General features: G+C 49.7%; 1 protein-coding gene and 1 long non-coding RNA gene across 3 annotated transcripts; one reads left to right on the top strand and one right to left on the bottom strand.

The window, feature by feature from the left end:
- Nucleotides 3,608-8,270, top strand: LOC110400437. Of its 2 annotated transcripts, none has more exons than XR_002439842.1 (2): nt 3,608-6,538; nt 7,859-7,945. XR_002439842.1 is itself a non-coding variant. In XM_021400332.1 (2 exons), exons 1-2 carry the CDS (start codon nt 6,064-6,066, stop codon nt 8,248-8,250), a joined length of 993 nt encoding a protein of 330 aa, XP_021256007.1. In that variant the 5' UTR covers nt 3,608-6,063; the 3' UTR covers nt 8,251-8,270. The 2 variants fall into 2 exon arrangements, 1 of the variants encoding a protein (XP_021256007.1); XM_021400332.1 differs by having other exon boundaries at nt 3,608-6,664; nt 7,859-8,270.
- Nucleotides 6,629-10,269, bottom strand: LOC110400439. Its single transcript, XR_002439843.1, has 2 exons — nt 9,268-10,269; nt 6,629-9,145 (listed from the first exon to the last, which is right to left on the bottom strand). It is a non-coding gene; the product is annotated as an uncharacterized LOC110400439 (long non-coding RNA).

Raw genomic sequence — 17,605 nt, 5'->3', positions numbered from 1 at the left:
AAATTCTGGACTGTCAAAATATATGGGAATAAACAAACCCGAGCAGGCAAACACCACTCACGTACACCAAATATTTCTTCTCTTCAGTACGCCTCTCCAGAAAAGCCTGATCGTGTATCTAAAATAATTAGATTTTGTTCAGTAATCAAACTCAATCACACGAATTCTCTGTGAGCTGCTTTTATACCGCAATGAGGAATGGGTGTCGTTCTCTGTGTATTTGCATATTTTTCCATAAACCTAAAACCAATCAATTTTGAAGAGTTATGATAATATAAAGAATCTGAGGCAATTACGTGTCTTTTAAAGAGAGATTCAGAGTGCATTTCACTGATGGCGTGCGTGCAGTAGAGCAGACAAAACTTCCTTAAGGCCTGTGGCGTGGCCATGGGATGGGACAGGAGCGCAGTCCTGGCTGCATGAGGGGAAGGTCCCCGGGCATCCCCACCCATGCCCACGTGGGATTGGTTTAGAAGTGTTTTCTTAGAGCTTCCAAATGATGGAGAAGAATTTTTAATGTTTTTTCTCCGTGGTTATGCTTGGCCACAGCAGAGCTCTCTGCACTACCAGCAGTTCCAGCTCTCCGCAGCCCACGGTGAGGGTGTGGTGGTAGGGCAGCTGTGCTCCCACTGTGCCTTGCTCCAGAGCACCAGGTGGCCTGGGGGCTTCTTGCCGTGACGGAACGTTTCCATTTCTCATGATCTCTACTGCAAAATAGCTCCTTTTTTTAAATGCCATCATAACCCGAACTCTTTTATCATAGAACCATAGAACCATTCAGGCTGGAGAAGACGTCTCAGATCCTCGCACCCAACCCCACCCATCCCACCATGCCCACACCCTGGGCAGCCTGTGCCAGTGCCTGACAGCCCTTTGGAGAAGAGTTTTCTCCCAATATCTCACCTGACCCTGCCCTAGCACAAGATGAGGCCATTACCTCTCATCCTACCAATGAAGCTCTTTTCCAAAAATGAAACATTTCATGGAACCATACCACAGACACATTAGTCAATTGTAGAGGACGGACGTACGCTACACGAATCACTGTAGTTATAACTACACCACAGACAAGGCTTCTGAGATTCGTTAAGTATACCAGGAAATTATTCAGTGAAGACGAAGAGCTCTTGGCTGATTTTTGGATTGGCGCCTTAAAGTCTTTTTATATCTTTTTTAAAGATTTATTCAAAAGTAACATTTTTGCCTATTGATGGCAGTTGTGCCAGCAATGAATGGCGCAGCTGGGTGTATGGAAGACCCAAACCACCAACTGATGGCAAGGTGGAAGGAGCATGCTTCTGCTGGTGCTTTTCCATGCCCTGTGTGTTCACAAGAGCAGACTCTTTATTGCACATCATCAGAGAAATAATTCAGCTCATACACAAACCAGGTCAGAGCGTGTCGGGTTTGTTTGCTCCCACCAAGAAGCCACTGGTTCTGTCTCTGTGCAGTGACCTTGTGCCCGGCCTTGCTGTGTCCAGAGGAGCAGCAGGAGCCGTCCCCTCATCCCCTGCAGTGTGGGGACACGGCTGCACAGCCCTGTGAGCAGTGCTGCACCAAGAACCTCTCTGAAAAAGATCATCAAAGTCTTGCAACAAGGAGTTACTCATTACTCCTGTCAATAAGACCTTTGCTGAGATTAACACCAACATTTATAAAGAAACTGCACACAGCCTAGTGCAACAATGAAATACAGCCATCGCTTCTCCACCCACAGCGTGTGTGTGCAGCACGCCTCATCTCAAGGACCTGAATATACCCAAACAATGTATGTGCTCATTAGGGCAAAAACAGGTGGGGAAGGAAGATATCGACAGTGCGCCTGACAGGGAGGGAAGTGTGTTTGCTCAGAATATATTGGAGACCCGGATTTGGAGGAGGTTGCGTTTGTGAGAATATTACCCCCGTAATACTGCACCGGGCTGCGTGGGAGCGGAGCCACACACCGGGGACAGCTCCATCAGCAGCCGTCACTGCGGGCTGATCCCGGCCTGCAGAGTGCAGCAACCCCACAGCACAGCCCTGCGGCCCCCAGCTGCCCCTTGCCCAGCTCCCACGTTACCGAGCGGCTGCGGGCACGGCCACCTCTGGGGAGATGCTTTAATGAAATGTAACCCCAGAAAAATCACAGAATCATTACAACTGGAAAAGATCCCTACGATTCCCAAGTCCAGCCTCAACCCATCCCCACTGCCCATGTCCATCAGTGCCACATCCCCACGGCTCTGGGACACCCCCAGGGACAGTGACCCCCCCTCCCTGGGCAGCTGTGCCAGTGCCTGACCGCTCTCTGGAGAAGGAATTGTTCCTCGTACCCAACCTGACCCTCCCCTGGAGCAACATGAGGCCAACAAAGCCATCACCTCTCCTCCTGATGCTGTTAGCTGGGAGCAGAGGCCAACCCCACCTCGCTCCCAGCCTCCTTTCAGGAGCTGTCCAGAGCACTGAGGTCTCCCCTGAGCCTCCTCTGCTCCAGTCTACAGAGGCTGATGTCCCTGGGACAAACTGGTACTGCTGGGAGTACAGGGCAAGGAACCTGGCACAGCATTGGGCGCACCGAGTCCCTTGCCCACAGCAGATGTGCAATTCCCATCCCTCTGAAAGACGGAGAAACACGTTCCGCATGCTCGCTGTTTGTTTCCCCGGCTGGAATACATTTTGCAAATATTTCTAGTGTCCTCTCGTCTTGCAAATGAGTAATGGGGGAAAGTAACTTTGGAAATGACATTGCAATGTAATCATCCATATTGTGTATTGTGGTTAAAATTGATTAAAATAATATTGAAGCTCCCCCAAGGGATTATGCAATTATAAGTCAAGTCCCAAATGGAAAAGGTTTTTGAGAACTTGGCAGATGTCTTAATGAAAATGAAGCATTATAGTAATATATTAGTGCTATTTGTGTATTATTGACAGCGAGATCACTAAACTGTATAAATTACTGTCCAGAAGAATGGCTGAATTGTTTTCCTTTCAGGAAATTTTTAATCAAATATAATTTCAGAAAAATAATTGTTTAATTTTGGCCTCAGCTTTTGATCCGCACATTGATGGATCAATTATTAAACTGAGTTTTAGCTACTCATTTGCTTTGAAAGTTGACAGTTTAAATATTTGATTTTGCACCCGTTTTGTTTTATTACCAAATAAATTCTGGCGAATGCCACACACTATTACTTGTAGCCTTGTAACGACACGCAGAAGGGGGCTCACAACTTCTCCCTGCCGTGACAAAGCCGCTCTCCTGGCACTTGCAGGGAGGGCATCGCAGAGATGAAGTTGGCAATAATGCACACTGAACCCACCGGGGGAAGGAATAATGCACACCAAACCCCCCAGGAAGCAATAACACAAACTGAACCCCTCGGGGAAGGAATAACGCACAGCAATCCCCCCTGGGAAGCAACAACGCACACCAAACGCACCGGGAAAAAACAAAGCACACCAAACCCCCTTGGGGAAGCAATAGCGCACACCAAAACCCCCAAGGGATGAAATAACGAACAACAAACCCACCAAGGAAGCAATAACACACATGAAAACCCCCCAGGGAAGCAATAACCCAGACCAACCCGTCCCCCCCCCCCCGGAAGCAGGACCTCACCCCACCTTCAGGGAGCTTTGCAACCCTGCAGCCTGCCTCAGGCATTCACTGGAGGGGGGGATTTGGGTGTTGTTTTGCTTTTCCCTGTACAAACAAGCCTGATACAAAAATAAGTCAATGCAGTCAATTTAAATGAGCGGCGTTATTCCGATAGAGGAATTTCTGTTCCGGTGGTTATGAAATACACCGCTTGCCTGCAACCATACGGTATTTCGGTCTGTAATTTTAAAAACACACTCTCTTGTAATACATTTTTTAAACAGATACCGGTTTTTATGAAGCAGTACATGAGTTGCTGATGGATAAATCACCCAAGCATGGTTAAAGAGACCCTAATCTCCAGATGGTACCAAAGCCTTTTAATTGTATCCTCTGACCTCCTCTCACCTGAGCCTGCATTAAAATCATAACACAGTTCAAGTGTAAAAATGATATAGTGTTTATTCGCCCTGTTTATTGGAGGGCAAACACACAGTTAAATTCCTATGCTGAAAATTAGTGCGGCCGTTGGAAAAGGTTGAGTCAGACGAAGCGGCTCGCAGCATTCCATTCGCCCTGCTTTATTCAGGCGGCCGTAGTGCAGGAGTTCCACGTCTTTGAACGAAGGAGGGATGTGGGAAGGAGTGAGACGGGCTTTGGGCAGCAGGGCTCTGCAGCAGCCCTGCCTGGGAGGGAAGGGACCGACCCGCTTTGTCCCCAACCTGCAGGACGCACAAGGAGCAGGCACTGCCTGCACGGCGACCCAGGGCCAAACCCATCAGCGCTTCAGAGCCCGGCCCGAGCTGCTGCCCACCGAGGGCTGCTCAGGGCAGTGACTGGGCTTTGCGGGCTCCTGATTATGGCAGTAATTAATTATCCATCGCCTTCTGGGGTTATAAACACTAACAAAATCCCACGTGGAACACAACTATTAACTTCTGCATCGATGTAAGGAGCAAAGCGCTTCTCGGCGGCACCACTCAGGGTGTGGGGCAGGAGGGAGAAGCGGACAAACAAGCGGAGGAGGCCAACCTGAATTACTGTGGATGTATTTACAGAGCCGGGTTAGCAGTTTTACTGCAGATATACCAGATTATGGAGAGAATTGAATAATTTATCCAGCAATTTTCACATAAGCAATATTATTAAAAATGAAGACATGAAAAAAGAGGTTAGTTATAGAGGGGAATATATATAGGCCATGAATAAATGCATTAGGCAGTGAGAATAGTGAATGTTTTAGTAGGTTTAGACTAGATTAAAAAAAAACTGTATTTGATTTCAACGAAGTCCTAAAATATCTGCCTGGAAATAAAGCACAGCTGCGATCGGGCTGCAGTGCTCAGCAACGTGCACTGCAATGCATGCAGCAGGGCCCCATCCCAGCAAGCTAAGACCTGTCCTGGCTGCAGCAGGAGCAGAGCAGAGCGGGACGAGGCAGCCTGAAGGCACCGCAGGGGCCTGCATGGCACAGCCACGCCTGCCCCCAGGCCTCACAGGGCAGTGGGGAGGAGATTTGGCCCAGCACAGAGGTTATCTAAATGGCAAAAGTCCACGGAAGTGCCTATCTCTTTTCTATTGGGTTCTGGGTTATCTCTTGTCCTTCTGGTTATCTTTCCTCCCCCTCTCGCACTTTGGCAGGGAGGCTGCATGCTGATGAGGCAGAAGCTGGTGAAGTCCCAAGCATTCCCAGGCAGCAGTTTGGGAACAAGGGGCTGTTCCAAAGCTGAGCCCGCAGGATTTCTCCCTGGGCATGCAGCTTGGGGTGCTGCCTCCCCACAGCCCCGTGCCTGGCACCCCGTGCCCATATGCCAACACCTGGCTCCTGAGTGACCCTGTCCTAAACACGGCTCAACTGAATTAGGAAAGCATGCACATGCATCTACCAATATGGCCCCTCCCTCTTTTATTCTTTGTTTTCAGAGGTAGCAACCCCAAAGCTCTTTCAGATGCTCAGATAGCTGTGATAAAATTGTCAGGGAAAATCTGAAAGCACAGGCATGATTTTGGAAGCTCACACGACTTGGGCTCCCCTGCTTGTGTTTGTGTGCTGCTTTTGAGTGGTTTGCCCGCTATCCCCTTACTCTGCCGGGACAGGACCTGCTGCCACACCCAGCCATGAGCTCCCCATTGGCAGCAGAGGTGCCCTCTCCTTCCACAGACACAAAGCCCAAGAGCAACACCAGTAAAACCCTGAGCACTGCCCAGCGTCCTGCAGGACAAGCGTGACATGGAGCACAAGGCAGCACACCCCAGCCTGGATGGGTGCTCCTCAGGCTGAGGGCAGACCCGGGGCTCAGCATGGAGGAATTACAGTAAGTCACTCTCTGAGCCAGCAAATGGCATTTGCACACACCACAGGTTTTTTCCTTTTTGCCATTCGTGAGACATTCAGAGATGTTGTCTCTCTGTGGCTACCTTACTCTTAATTTTAAGCAAAAAACAGAAGTGCTTGGCTGAACTGGGGGCCCCAGCATCACATGCTGATTTTGAAACAAACAGAGTCTGAGACCAAGTTTTGCTTCCTCCCAAAACTGATGCTGGACCATGGCTGGTGTAGTGCCCAGAGCACTGGACTCATTGGATTCACATTGATGGAGTTGATGGTTGCCAGGGGTTACACTGTGGCATCATCCCATTGCATCACCATCCCATTGCATCACATCCTCGTGCCATGCCCTGCCATCCCCTCCCATTCTATCCCATCTAGTTCCATGCCATGCCAACCATGTTCAGCCCCATCCCATCTGGCTCCTTGCAGCCCCGAGGGGAGGGTACAGCCAGGTGCCCAGAGCATGCTGTGCACCTTTCAGCTACAACCGAGGAGTGACTTCAGTTTTCAAACACTGAAATTTAGGAAACAGAAATCAAAACACTGCATCATTAACGGTGACAAAAACGTACACAGCAGCAGCGTGCACCCCTTGCCATTCACAAAACATATGCTAATTGGAGGTAAACACCATCTATCCTTGACGAGACTCGTGAAGTCAGACGTGCCGTACGGAGAACACAAAGCTCCCGCTGCCACCCGGGCTGGCAGGCAGCACCCAGCCCGCAGCACTGCGGGTCCCCGAGCAGGTGTGGCACCATCCCTGCCACCCGGCCCACGTAGCACCCACCCCACTGCCTCCTCCTGGCTTCCAGCCTGCTTCCCAGAGCCGCAGCGGGTGGAAGCAGCTGAATTAGCAGAAAGGTGCTCGCTCCTCGCTATCTCGATAGCGGAGCTGTAGCGCGGTGCACCAAGCCTATCGCCTCGGCTCCCGGACTCGCAGGGTGACTTTTTGGTCTAATGGCACTCTTGCTCGGTGCTGCTTCTTCACATCTGGTCGACAAAGAGTCACTCTGTCACCCTGCAGCCTGCTAATGAGATCCCCCATTTAATTAATACCATAAGAATTTTAATTCTGACTGAATCAATTTAACGTGATGTGATTTTGTCAGCTCTATTCCCCAAGTAAAAAGTGAGCCTGATGCTTATTACATACATCATTTCACGGGCTCTGCATTCCCTGCTGACTTAAACAAATTCTAATTAAGACTAATTAAAGCATCATTTATGAAAGCGCTTGTGATAGCTATGCAAACATTCTGGGTGGGTATGCTTTGCATAATAATTATCCTAGTTAATATTAAGGCTCGGTCCTTGGCAATTAGGTCTTTGAAACAGAGTTATTCTGAATTTAGCCCTTTTCACTGTTAGCAATTAATAACCAAAAAATAATGTGCTAAATTTATGTAGTGGTTGCGTTAACCAAATAAATCTAGAAGTGGTAGTATTGTTTGCATTTTTAAGCTCAGAGTAATTTTTAAGCCAGGTGACAGTTATCAGGACAGAGCCCAGCCCCTGCAGCGGCGATGCCAAAACACGCGCCCTGCACCGTGCTGCAGCGGGGCCGCGTCCCCTCCCCATCGCCCAGCTCTGGGTACCGAGCGGGAGCTGGCAGTTCGCACACATTTTAGAGCAAACTAAAATCAGTTCTGTTTGGTTTGCCTGTTTTTCGAAGCCAAAGTGGAGAGATTTTTGGATCCCTGCGGCAGATTGTGGGGTTTCACAGCAGAGGCCACTCAGCACGGGACAGATCGGTGCTGAGGTTCGCTCCAACCGAAGGAGCACTTCCATACTGCTCCTTGGTTGCACCCAACTGAACAGCTTTCAGCCCTCATGAGGGGCAGAGCAGTGCTCCCTGAGGACACAAGGTTATCTCCAGGCAGGATGGTGCAGCATTAAGTGCACACACCAAATATGCCACTTTTATCATTTTCTTTTTCTAGATGTACATAACAGAAAGCGGGCAGAGGGTGTGCGATGGGCTCTGCTCCATGAACAATCCCCCCCTGACAAAGCAGAGCAGCTTGTGAACCCAGGAGGCTGCTGCAGGCCACAACTCAAAGCACATGTCGAGGAGAGGCTGGAGGACCCGAGGCAACAAAAAATAAAGAGTGGAAGAAATCTCTTACACGCATTGCATCTTGAGCGTTTCACATCAGAAAAGCACGAGCCAGTGGATGTGAGCAGCAAGCTGTCATTTTCCAGCAAGACCCTGAGCACCAGGGCCATCTTCCAGCAACCAGTGGATACATCAAGAACCACACACCACTTCCAGCAAGTTACCTGTTCGCTGAATGACAGCAAAGCTCCGCCTGGCCTGCGGCTGTATCTGTGACCATGCTGGTGACTTGTAGGACACCCAGCTGACTTCCAATGGGATGACTTGACGAGCACAATGGTTGGCCATCCACTGGCCTGGCATCTCCCAGGATATGAAGTGGGCTGTGGGGAGAAGCCTCCTGCCTCACCCTTACTTTCTGCCGACTTTCTCCCAGTGGTGATTGTCACAAGGCTTGAGGACGGCCTTGCACAGCTTGCCGTGAGCTGGGAGCAAACACAACAGCGAAGGGCCCAGGCAGGGCGAGCCAAGTACGAACACACACTGCATGAACAGCGATATATCCATTTATGTTAATTTCGTCTGGTTAATTTTTAACAGCTTTTTGCTATATTAGCTTTTGAGGTTGTACTCTCTGACTTCGCAGCATTATTGGATTGACAGGCAGCTGGTGCAATAATAAAGGCGGTATTCCCATATCTGCCGGGGGCTCAGGGAGGGATGAGGACGAGGCGGATCTCCGCCCGCTCAGCACTTAGTGCGCACCGCTCCTCGCTGCACATGCAGATGGCATGGCGGTCCCAGATTTCATTTGAGTTAATCTAATCCCTCCACTGCTCCCACTAGAAAGGAGGGCATTAGCAGCCATATGTCAACCAGATTTGTCAGATTATTCATTACAATTAATTGCTGTTCTCACTTAAGGCCTTTAAGGCTGTGAATTGCTCTGAATTCTATTGCAAACACAAAATTATGAGTAGAAGACTTTAGCCCTGTCATTCAAATTTCACGCTGACCTTTATCAGCTTTTGGCTTTTCCATGGGCGCTGGGCTGAAAGCTTTCTAATTGGTGCCGCGTTTCTTCCTCCCCACAGGTAAGCTGTCGGCTGGAGCACACACTGCGACGGCAAGGCACGGGGAGAAACTCTGTGGTCCCCGCAGACAGGTCCAACTGCCAACCAGCAAGGGAGCAAGCCAGGTGTTGTAATGACCCACCACACTAATTAAGCCGCTAAATACTAGAGCTTTTTAAGGCATTCTCTGTCCTGGAAGGACTTCTGGGGAGCGTGGTACCTCTCCTGTTGGATGGGTGAACAAAGCCACTCCTCTCCAGCTGAGCATACCCTTCTCACTCTCCTCCATGCAAAGCACTGCCTAACAACAGGAGTGTGCTGCTTGCAGGCTGGGTTATGAAAGTAAGCAGCTGCAGGGCACAGCTGAAGCCATGGAGCAGGCAATGAGCTGGGATGGGTGGAGTCAGGGTGGGTGCGATCACAGCAACCTGTAATTAATTGATTTTCCCAGTACTCTGCTATCAGTTACCCTTTGCACTGCCAGTGCTACCCTTGAACTTGTGACAGCTTCTGGGGTGGTTTTGGACCTCATGCCTGCTCTCAGACAGACATATGTACATACACACATACATATATATACTTATATGGACAGAGGTAAGTGCCTGTGCATGTGCCTATTACCTTGTATGTGCAGTATGTATTAATGAATGATTAGTGAATAGCTCATCTCAAAGTCTTGAATTCCAATTCTGAAGTGCCTTGAATTCCAGTCAAATCCTATCTGAAGTGTTTGGACTCATGGTCCATAACCCCACGTCCTGATGCCAACTTGCACGATGCCTGCTTGCAGAGAGCCTTGCTCAGACACAGAGCCCGTGTGCATCCCTGCATGCCCCTGGCAGGTGACTGTGGGCAATGCCCGGCATGGGGTGGGGTGAGAGGTGGTAGAAAATCTCATATACCCTCTGTGGTGTATAAACAGGCTAAATCCCCATACATTTTAAAACTTCAGCAGTCTAAAGGTTAAAGCCTGTCAGCTGGATTTCACAAATTCCAGGAAGGAATGGAGAAGTCACGCCAACTCTTCATTGTATACCAGTGATCAAACATCTCCTCATTACACTTCAATATTGTTGCCTCTAAAGGTCACCATTGCTGAACATAATCACACAAAATCAAAACTGCAAACTTTATATATCATGGAGGTAGTAAATAGCTCGGAGGTTTATTTTCTGGTGCCTGAACAACACTCCGAGCCCATTTATAAATTCCTGGGTGCCGCGGCACGAACCAAACACTTTCACAGTGACTAACAAAAGCTTCAATTAAATCAATTTCCTGTAAAAAATATTCAAAATAATTTATTAGGTCAGTACCAACTGGTCTAATCAAGCAATTGTTCCTTGCTAACTTTAATTTGCATAATTAAAAAAAGAATTTTGATTATTAAAAAAACCAGCTGATTTTTAACAAAACAATTTCCAGGCCAAATTCCTCGGGTTGCTTTCTGCAGGGGACCCCAGGATTGATCAGGAGCTTCCTAGGGCTCGCTGTAAATCACACAGTGCTCCGTTATTTTCCTATTCACTGGTTTTGCTTATTCCATTTAGCTGCCTGCTACCCCCAGGCAGTGCAGCCAAGCCAGTCTCTGGCCAGCAGCTATAGGTGGGCTGGAGAGAATGGCAATATTCACGGAGAGAAATATCTGGGAGCTGGTGATCCCCTCTCTACTCGTGGCCCCAAAGTGCTCTGCTCAGCAGCAGCACTCCACGAGGACATGGGATACGATCCGTACTCACATGGTGCAGAACTGTCCCTCAACTTCCAGCAAACTTGTGTAAGCTGAAAGGGAAGCCAAATAATTCAGCTCTGGTATGGCCACTTTTCCCATCTGAGGCCAAGAGGAATGGGAAAATCTTCGTGGAAAAGAGTTGATGAAATGGACAGAGAAACGAGAAGTTCTGTAGGTGGGTTCACGGAAGAAGAAAAATTTCCAACAGCCAAAATTATTTGCAAGCCAGTTGTTAAGTTTAGCCAAAGGCAAATACAAAAAAGGAGAAAATAGAAAAAGATTTCAGCTATAGGACTAATGTACTTTTTAACGGACCGTGTAACTTGAAAGACTTTTTCTTGGTCAAATGGGCCATTCAGCCATTCCAAAACAGCATTTTGTGTCACTGAGAAAAAAGGAAGGCTTTTCATGCCGGTCCAAGCAGGACTGACTTTATGCCAGCTTCCCGGTTCAGCCCGGGCACCAGAAAACCTGCACTGCTGCCAGAAAGCTGCTTCCCAACTCCGAGGCCATGGGGCCCCTGCCAGGGCCGCAGCACCGCGGGGCCTGTCCTGCTTTAGCATGCAGAGATCTCCTCCCATGCCTGCACTGCTGCTGTGCAGAGACCCACACATAAGGGCCAGGCGCGCTCCCAGCACAGCTGCCTGGCTGCTCCTCAGCTCTGACAAGGGGGACTCCAGACCCACTCCCAGAGCCCATCAAGTACATGTGTACAAGCTGATTCTTAGTGGTTTATTTTAATCAAAGCATAGTGTCTGATCTTTTTTTCTAAATCTGGAGGGCTTCCTTCCTGTTTCTTTATGAAGAAACGCTGCACAAGTACTAAATAAGCATAAGAATTGACATCTATCTGCCACCTGCTAGATTTCTTGCCTTGCAAAGTACAGACTCAAAGGAGATGAAAAGCTCCATTAATAAGATTATCACCATTCTTTCTGATATCTAAATCTGTGCCACCAGCCCTTCCTTCTCTGAGCAGCAGACTGCAATCATTGCTGAATCCCAGGTTTTTGCTTCTGTGCGCAGAAATGCAGCCAGTGCTGTATCACTGGGCATCTTCCAAACAGCAAGGGCATATCATTAGCATATTAGTGACAGTAGCAAAAATACTTCTAAATAAAACCGCAGCATTGGACCAGCATGCGTGCCAAGGGCTCATTCTCACCTCATTTACCTAATGAGCCCTTGGCATTACAAGAAAGCCAAGTGTGAAGTTTTGCAGGCACTGCAGGATGCTACTCACTGTTTCCACTGGCTTCCTATTTATCCCCTACCCCAGCTCTGTGCTGCGGGCAGTGCCTAAGGGCATCCTGGCTGTGCCAGTGCTGAGGTGGGGACAGGGGAGCACCCGGCAGTGACTGTGGCTCTGTGTCTGTCTCCTGGAGCTGCTTGCACAGGAGTTTTCCCACACTCAGGTTTGAGCGCTGTTGCTCCTCTGCTTCTCATCTATGTGCAGATTGGGTTTGCCTAACGTGTACAGGAAAATACATTTTACCGGTGTCCTACTCAGTGCAGAACTGATACCACTCCTGTGTGCACTACTTATTTATAGAAAAGCTTTACAAATCCTCGTGTTTCAGTACGCTCAGTGTTTCTCTGCTGCAGGCCCAGGATGCAGGCAGCCTCATGCCCAGCAGCTCACCACGCCAGCAGGCCCGGCCACCAGGCCCTTTTTCTGAGGCACCCGCAGGGACTGTGGCTGGGCTCACTGTGACCAGCAGTGACAGCAGTCCCCATTTACCCAAGCTGTGCCCCACGATGCCCTGCCAGCTGTGGCTGCTCATAGGTGCCTGAACTGGGGCCAGCGCAGCCAGGGAGCGGCTCAGACCCTGGAGCCTCGCCATGCCCACCATGCACACTGTCCTCTTTCCCTCCCATACCCTCTCCCATGAATAACCCTGCAGAGCAGTTCAGCAGTGGCAGAGATTAAACAAACATCAAAACATGCAGAACACCAGGTGCTGTGCGGTACGCTCAGTGTGCAGAGCAGAAAACTCCTTGCCTCATTGCTGCTATCCCAGCGACCAGAGCAGGGAGGGAGAGAGCAAAGGGGAGAGCAGGAAGGTGAGGGAGCCTGGAGTGCCCTCGGGCCTGCTGCAATGTAAAGTAAGCCAGAAACAGCAAGGCACACCTTGTGGCAGCACAGAACAGAAACACGTGGCTGCGCGCAGCGTGGTGAGGGCTGATGGGATTACACCATGGTGAAGCACCTCATTGCTGGAGTGAGCTGAAGAGGGGTGCCAGCAGCCCACAGCTACCCTGGCCCTGGCTGCCTGTGCCACGCTGGAAGGCTGGGCCTACCTGTGCAAGGCCTGCTGGCCCACACAGTGGCTGCCAGGGGGCCAGGCCTGCCTGCACGCAGCCTGCTGGAGGGCCAGGTCTACCCACACCAGGACTAGCGGATGGCCAGGCCCACCTGCACACGGCCTGCTGGAAGGCCAGCGCTGCCTCGGGAGGGCCATGCAGCTGCCCGGCCTGCAGGCAGGGAAGCTCCAGAGGACAAAATGCGCAGGGATAAATGGCTTCATTGAGAGCAGCACTCAGAAACAGCATTGATGTGGGGCTCAGGCGGCTGTTCAACTGCTGCGAGCAGGGCGTCCTGCTGAGTTCAAAAGATGGCCTTGTCTGCTCTGGAACATGGCCCCCAGACACTGCTGGCATTGAAGACTGCTCAGAGATGCACAGCCCTTCGCCTCCTCTCTTCCCCTAGAAACTCCCCAGTATAATCCATCTTTTCAGGAGCAGTGGAGAATATGATGTGCAGGCCTGTGTCCTTGCCAGGCTGCACGTCCCTGCCCCTCAGCACAGCCGCTGCCCTGCGCAGAGCCCTTCGGGCAAGGGCCACCATGGCACAGATTCTCTTCCAGGTGGAAAAGCAGCTTATTCCACACAGATTTTCCTAAAAGCTAGGGGATGACTAGATTTCCCTAAATGCTATCTAATCTGTGCTGAGATTTTCAGAAATGGACTCCATTTTTTTTCCGGGAAACCCCCACCTTAATTAATGTGATCAATATGCAGACATTTCGGAGAGGTTTTGTTATGCTAGTGCTATATGGCTAGGTACTTTGCACAACCAGATTTTGCTGCTTTTTACCATGACAAAAGAACCAGGTTCCTATGAATAAATCTGTGGCAAGACCACACACAATTATTAGGCTTAATACCAATTGTCCCTCATTAATGTTTCAGAGCAGTGATTAGCATTTTGAGGCAAACAAGGTGTACTTAGTTAGTGGGACGCGACCCAGCTGTCATTACATTATATCTATGATTAATGATCTTCAGAGGCAGAGAGTTTGATGTTTGGGCACTAATAAGAGCTCAGAGGGAGGGGACGGCCCTAGGGCAGCATCCAACTTGGGAACAACCCCAGGGCTGCAGCACGAGCCACGGACGCTTGCACGAAATGAAATGGCTGAAGTAGGTCAGGACATTTCCTTAACCCCACGTGTATGGAGTGACTCCAGAGCAACAGCTCCAGCACAGCACAGTGCAGATGTGTCCCACACTGAGCACTGCTGTGGTGTGATGTGGATTACCAAAGTCTTTGCCTCCAAGGATTGTTGGCAATGCTGTTCCACCTCCTCCAGGTGGCCAGCCTGGTCTCGTCAGTGTGTTACAGGCACAGCAGGACTGACTCCATGTCCCTAGGACAGAAACCTCACTTTTCCCCTTTTTGTATTTCTATGTATGCATTTAGACAGAACACCTGGGGAAATGAGCACTGCTGTGTGCACGTGGGCATCACAGCACCATAGCACCACAGAACAGTGCAGGCTGGAAAGGATCCTGGAAGATCACCAGGTCCAGCCTCTCATGGGAAAAGGGAGCCTAGGTGGGATTACCCAGTTACCAGCCCAGGCATGTCCTGAAAAATCCCAGGGATGGGGATTTACCACGTCCCTGAGGAGGCTGTGCCAGTGGTTGCCCTCACTGCAGAATATTTCTTGGTGGGCAAGTTTTCAGAGTCTCTTAGAGCCCCAGTTCCTCACGAAATCACATCACTTACAAAAAACCTTATAACTTACTCAGTGACGTAGAATTATTATTTAGAGCAGTTGAGGATACACGGCACGGAAGGTCATTTTGTAACTGAGGAATGTGTAAACAGGAGAGGCCAGGAGCCAGTGTCACAAACAGACGTGGCCAGCGGGCTCCTTACAAATGTTTAATATTTAAAGGAAAAGAATGTTATTCTTGCTGCCAAATTTTAATTTAATTAGGGATTGTTTGGGTTTTGTTCTTTTTAATGCGGTTTGTTTGTTATGTTTGTTGAGAAGCATCATTGCCATGGTAACTGACAGACACGTGCAGGGCAGCGTGTACACTTCTACATGGTGTGCTGGGTGCTGCGTGATCCACAGACGTGCAGCAATATGCCAGGGGAGGAGATGGGGAGATCTCCAACAACAGCATTAAAAGACTCCCAACAAATCAGGAAATGTTATTTGCCTGTACTAACAAGAACACTTCCTTGGTATTCCGTAGATTTTTCTCAACAATCCTACTTAAGCATTAAAAGAACAGAGGCAAAATTAAATGAAGCTGTGGGAAGAATGCAGAGTTTACCATTTGATTTTGATTTGGGATATTTTTGTGGCAAACCCAGATTTTCTATTTTTTCTAGCTGGGCAGCTTTTGCAGACACTTAGCAATACAATCAAGATGCAACATTTGGCAAAGAAATGTTCAACAACGTGTGCCCAGTAAATTTGCAATGGGAAAACAAGCTGAAAAATGCTGTTTTTTCCTCTTTCTGTTGGTTTTGTGCGAGAGAGAACATTATGTGCACTATGAAAACACCACAGTTTAAATAGCTTACCAGAAAAAGGAGGACATTGCACAGGCCCGTGGCCAGATGGAGAGTGGCATGTTGTGCTGCCAGCAGAGCTCTGGGATGAGGGCAGAAGGGACCCAGCATGGCCACAGGACGTGGCACAGACATGGATATGCTCAGCGTGCTGCAGCCATCTGAGAGGCAGGAGAAGAGGAAATCTGAACATCAGCTCAGGGATGGGACTTGTTTCTGTTGATTTACCTGGCTTCCAGCTGCAGATTAGCACAGTGCTGCCCTGATTTGCACTCCCTTTGCTTTTAAAAGTATTACAGTTCACAACATCATCCATTTGAACACGATACGATGCTCACAGGGCTCGTCCTTCCTGCTATAGAAGAGAGTGAAAAATGTGCCGTTGACTTCCGTGGATCAAAACCTTAATAACTAATTTATAGCTTATTATATTATTAATATGTGAGTTCTTTCTAACATGTCCTCAGTCACATCAGCTACTTGAGTGCATGCTGCCGGCACTGCTCACCGTGTATGGTGCTGGGATGCCTTCCTGGTCTGCAGCAAAGGAGAGTGACACTTTGAGCACAGGGTGGGCTATGGATTGACCTTGGTCATCATTCAAATTGTGTGTGATGCAGTAAGGCTTCAAGGAAGCCTGAGAGGCTGCCCAGAGAAGCTGTGAGTGCCCCATCCCTGAGGTGCACAGGGCCAGGCGGGGTGGGGCCCTGAGCAACCTCATCTGATGGAGATGTCTGCCCATGGCAGGGATGGAGCCAGGGGGGCTGCAAGGTCCCTTCTGACTCAAGCCCTCAGTGATTCTACTTCCTCATGTCTGTGCCACCACCCCACGTGCCCTGCGCTGCCCTGCCAGGCTTGGGAAGCCGGGCAGCCCCTCAGAGTGGGGCTTTCCTTCTGCCTCCCAGCCCCGCAGTGCAGGGAAGCAAGAGGGAAAAAACCAAAAAGGCAGAAGTGAGCTCATGTGATGTTTATGCTCCGAATGCACAGAAGTGCCATTACGTTAAATCACAGGGAAGCGCACACAGCCTACTTCTTCCTTCCCAGCAGGTGAGCCGCCTGCGTGCGATGCTAACACGGCCGTGCTTTCCACCAGAGCCCCTCTGAGTGCTGACTGTTGACTTCACACCAGGCACCTCCTGGCGTTCTCCCTCCCAGAGGGACAGAGCGAGCGGCAGCACCAGGACAGGGGCAGCAACCTGTGCACAGCCCCTCTCACCCGCACCCGGCAGCACGGGGCACGGTGAGATCAGGAGACGAGAACACGGCACACCTTGGACATGGCTCTTATCTATTATTTAAGGCTGTCCTCTTCACAGAATTAATTAACATCTCTTTTTCCCTCACCACAGCAGATCTAGTAAGAAATCTGGCATTTTGACTGATGACTATGGATATTTTCCTATGGAGACAAAACTTTGGGGGCACGGGTTCTCATTTGTAAATTGTTTAATAAAATTGTACCAAGTGGGCGCCCAGAAACACGATATTTTCACACGCGTTCCTCTATGCATGTCTCGGAAGCGAGTTGATATTTGCAAACTGAAATTATGAGGCAGGTGAGATTCTGTCGCTTTCAGCAGCATCATGGCCTCTTGCCCAAGACGCAGAAGATGCTGCCATGGAAGAACACCCAGCGACAACACTCCCAGGCTGCACATCAACGAATAAAGCTCCCATCTAGCCTGCACTCCCAAACTACTTCTCAAGCACGCAGTCCCGCCCAGCTGCACGTCGGTGCCTACAGCTGAGCCCAGGCACGCGGGCTCCTGCCGGCTCTCTTTGGGGCTGCAGCAGGAGGGAAGCATTTCCTTTTTCTGTTGTAAAGCTGAGCTTGATCCCCAGGCTCAAAGCGTTCTTGCTGGGCTGTGCTCCCTGTTCCTGGGCTGGGTACACTCGCACCGGGCTGCGAGGAGCTGCAAGTGGCACAGGCGGGTGATGCTGCGTGCCCAGACCAAGTTCTGAGCGGGTTTCTTTCTCTTGACAAGGAAAGAGAAATTTCATGCAAATATTTTC

This window comes from Numida meleagris, chromosome 5, assembly GCF_002078875.1.
Source record: "Numida meleagris isolate 19003 breed g44 Domestic line chromosome 5, NumMel1.0, whole genome shotgun sequence".
Classification (NCBI taxonomy): domain Eukaryota; kingdom Metazoa; phylum Chordata; class Aves; order Galliformes; family Numididae; genus Numida; species Numida meleagris.
The sequence above is the reverse complement of the archived record's forward strand: the minus strand, read 5'-3'. Positions and strand labels throughout refer to the sequence as shown.